Genomic DNA, 3,317 nt, shown 5'->3' with positions numbered 1-3,317 from the left:
TTTAGGTGGCAAAATGATCGTGAAGAGAGAAAAATATAACACGATCGCATTCCAACCAATTTAAAAGTTCCTCGTTCTGCTTTCTTGTGGGGGCTATACTTGAGAATTGAGACACATATAAAAGATCTAATCATCCAAATTGAGTGCATGACACATGAAGAACAAATCATTCTTGTCAATATGAATAATTAAAGATGAATGCACTCGAGTGAATGATCATCACGGTAAACGCATGATTGATCGGCAAACGAACACACACCAATTATTGGGACTGCATGAAATATAGCACACCTATATGAAAATGAGAGAGAGAATTTTTCCAAACGTAGAGCTCAGATTCATCATCATTTGATCGAAGTACACTAAGATTATATCCAACTTTGGCCACTTCATTTTTCCTACTAAGAAGTCTCCAGTCTAAACAGTTCGTGACTAGTTCCCTCGCACACAACTGACACTACACCATTCACTCCTGTCTCCCAAAGAGAAGCCTCAAGGGGTACCCACAAATCTAAAACATATCTTGCAGAAGCCAAATCAAAAAAGAAGAAAAGACTATATAATGCAGGGCCAGGTCAAGGCTCTTTAGACCAATAAGGAGAAAAATCAGCACAAATTTGACCATACATATTCTAAGATCACTAGAAACTAAAATATAGAAATAACAATAAGATAGGAAATACCCATGTTCCGAAAGAGGCAAAAGATGTCTCATATAGGCATCAAACCCATCTTGATCCCACTTATCGGCATCAAATTGGCCTCTCATCTTCAGCCTGTTGTAGCAGCAGGCGGCGGGAGCGCATTGTTATTCGGCTTCTGCTTTGGCCTCTTCCTCTTCTTCTCGTAGCTGACCCCCCGCGCCTTCGCCTGGAAGTCGCGGACCTCCCTCAGGTAAAGCCGCACGGCTCGGGCGCCAAACGGGTTCGCCTCGGGCCGCCCCCCGTGCTCCTCGAACGCGGCCCGGAGGCGGCCGATAAGTGCGTCGAGGCTGCCCCACGCCTGGCGGAGCGGGCACGGGCAGGGTGCGGGCGGGTTCGGGAGGCCGAAGAAGGGGCAGTTCTGGTTGTGGACCTTGGTCTTGCCGAATTGGTCGAGGTACCGGAGGAATTCCAGGACATGGGCACCACTGCACATGGTGAGGGAAAGTGGCGGCCTGTGGTTCCTCAGGTACTGGCAGAAGGTGTTCCAGTCCCGCCGCTTCTGGTTCTCGTAGCGGCTTGGCGTGGGCGGCGACGCCGACATTGGCGACGACGAGCTCGCCCCGATTATGTGGGTATTGATGGTGATTGGGGTGTCGAAGTTGGGGTTGCTTGACGATGATTCTGGGACTAGCTCCATATAGGGAAGTGGTGGGATGGTTTCTTGAAGTGGCTTTTCTTTTTTCTTGGATCTTGATTGGGGATGAGAGATCTGCTAAATTGGTAATATTGGGGTTCTTGCTGATCTAGGGTTTTGCTTCTTTTGTCCGATTGTGCAAGATCAAGTACCAAGAAAAGGCATGAAGTAGAAAGAGAGAGCTGGAGTCACTTTCCTGTCATATGGAGAGAGAGAGAGAGAGAGAGAGAGAGAGAGAGTTCTTAATATTCCATACTCCCTGCGCAGCTGAGAGAAGCTTTTCTTCAGGTGTTGGAATATAACAAATCAAAATGAAAGAGAGAGATTAAAATAAGGAGGATGTTGGATTTTGCATGGTCTTGAGAAGAGTTTTTAATGAAGAGTAGGGCTGGACAGAGAGAAAAATTAAAAGAAAAAAAAAAGCAAACAGGGGGGAAGAATTAGAAGGGTTTCTCTTTCTTTCCCTTTTCCCCCTTGGCCTTGGCCGAATATGATGGTCACTATTCAAATTCAGAACAACAGATTCTCCTCCTCACACGCTCCTTTTTGTGGGTCAAGAAAAGGAGAAACAAGAGAAACTACCGATTCCTGCCATGGAGGATCAGTTTGCTTCTTTGGGTGGACGATGGTTTCTGAAAAAGGAAAATGATTTTGCAGAGGGGGGAAGAGAGAGAGAGAGAGATCAGATCATCAGATTTTTTTTCTTTCCAGGAAAAGACCCAGCAACTGAAGTTGCACACTGCGCGCGCGCACACACACACTCCACTTTAGAGAGCGAGAGAGAATGAGAGGAGACCAGTGGTCAAGACAGAGGCTGTCATCGGGTAATAAGTAAACAAACTGGAGACTGTTTGGTCAAATGAGGACAAGCTTCGCAACAGTACTTGTACGCGCACAGTGGAAGTGATGGTGACCCAGAAAGAAGAGAGTGGACAAGAAACTGATTGCTTTGTGCAAGCAAAAACCAGTCGCAATAATGGCAATCGAGCCTTACTTCTTTGTTCATGGGCGCGTCCACGCCACGCACGAACAGATATGGTTGGATTGCAACAACGATGTTCTCTTGCAGGAACCTTCACAGCAATTACTGTCTCTCCCTCTCCCTCTCCCTCTCCCTCTCCCCCCTCTCACATCAGTCCAAGCTTCAGCGATACACTGTACTTGCGATTTCACTTCTCATCTGGGGATGAAAGTGAGGTCACTGTGACATTACCCTTTATTACATTTAGGCTGCAATTGATGCTGGAGAGAGAACCAGAAGCCGAGTCGAGCTTGAGACATCGCTGAACCATGTATGCTTCCCGATTCATGATTAAAGAGTCCCTTTTGCTAATTTCTTTTTAGCATATTGTTTGGAGAAGAAATGAGGTGTGTAGAATGCTTTTCATGTGCAGGAATTTTGTTTCTGAATTTCTAGAAGTCCTTGTCGTTGTTTTTCTTTGAGAATTGTTTGTGCATCTTTGTAGTCTGGCGCTTTGTTGACTTATAAATATTGATTTTTGGTCAGGAGATAAACGTTTGCTTAAAGTTGAAATTATAGTACTTAGATAATATGGCTGCAAATAAGCTTTTAAATTCACTCACTCGCCTAACTTTGGCTCGTCGCTGGTGATAAATTTGGAGGGGTGTTTGAGGTGAAAGTAGATGGCTTAACTATATCAATATCACGAGACAGTCATGTACCTATCTTATATACTTAAAAGGGTTAATTTTACCAAAAACCTCAAATTGATACATTATGTACAATATTTACTCCGAATAAATTTTTGTGTAATAAAAAATCCCAAAGTAGTACAATCGTACCACAATTACCTCAAACTGCATTAAATCTGTGATTTTTTTGGGTAAATATAATATGGATGTACCAATTGAAGGTTTACTTAACAAATGCGGTTTCTATTGAGAAATTCGCTTATATTTTTCCTAGATTTCAAAAATAATAAGAAAGGTACTATAACTTGTTAAATGGAAAAAGATCT

At 43.7% G+C, this 3,317-nt stretch overlaps 1 protein-coding gene across 1 annotated transcript; it reads right to left on the bottom strand.

Moving 5' to 3' along the window:
- Positions 1 to 314: 314 nt before the first annotated feature.
- LOC115690094 (protein LIGHT-DEPENDENT SHORT HYPOCOTYLS 1) lies at positions 315 to 2,116 on the bottom strand. The gene has a single exon (XM_030616333.2). It carries the CDS (start codon positions 1,339 to 1,341, stop codon positions 772 to 774), a length of 570 nt encoding a protein of 189 aa, XP_030472193.1. The 5' UTR covers positions 1,342 to 2,116; the 3' UTR covers positions 315 to 771.
- Positions 2,117 to 3,317: the final 1,201 nt, after the last annotated feature.

The sequence above is a fragment of the Syzygium oleosum genome, unplaced genomic scaffold, assembly GCF_021117445.2.
Source record: "Syzygium oleosum isolate NSW1041296 unplaced genomic scaffold, Sole_v2.1 Sole_v2.06, whole genome shotgun sequence".
Classification (NCBI taxonomy): domain Eukaryota; kingdom Viridiplantae; phylum Streptophyta; class Magnoliopsida; order Myrtales; family Myrtaceae; genus Syzygium; species Syzygium oleosum.
This window is presented reverse-complemented; position numbering and strand designations above follow the sequence as displayed.

Coding starts and splice junctions, on each gene's coding strand:
- LOC115690094 (XM_030616333.2), bottom strand. CDS start 1,341: ATGGAGCTAGTCCCAGAATCATCGTCAAGCAACCCCAACTTCGACACC.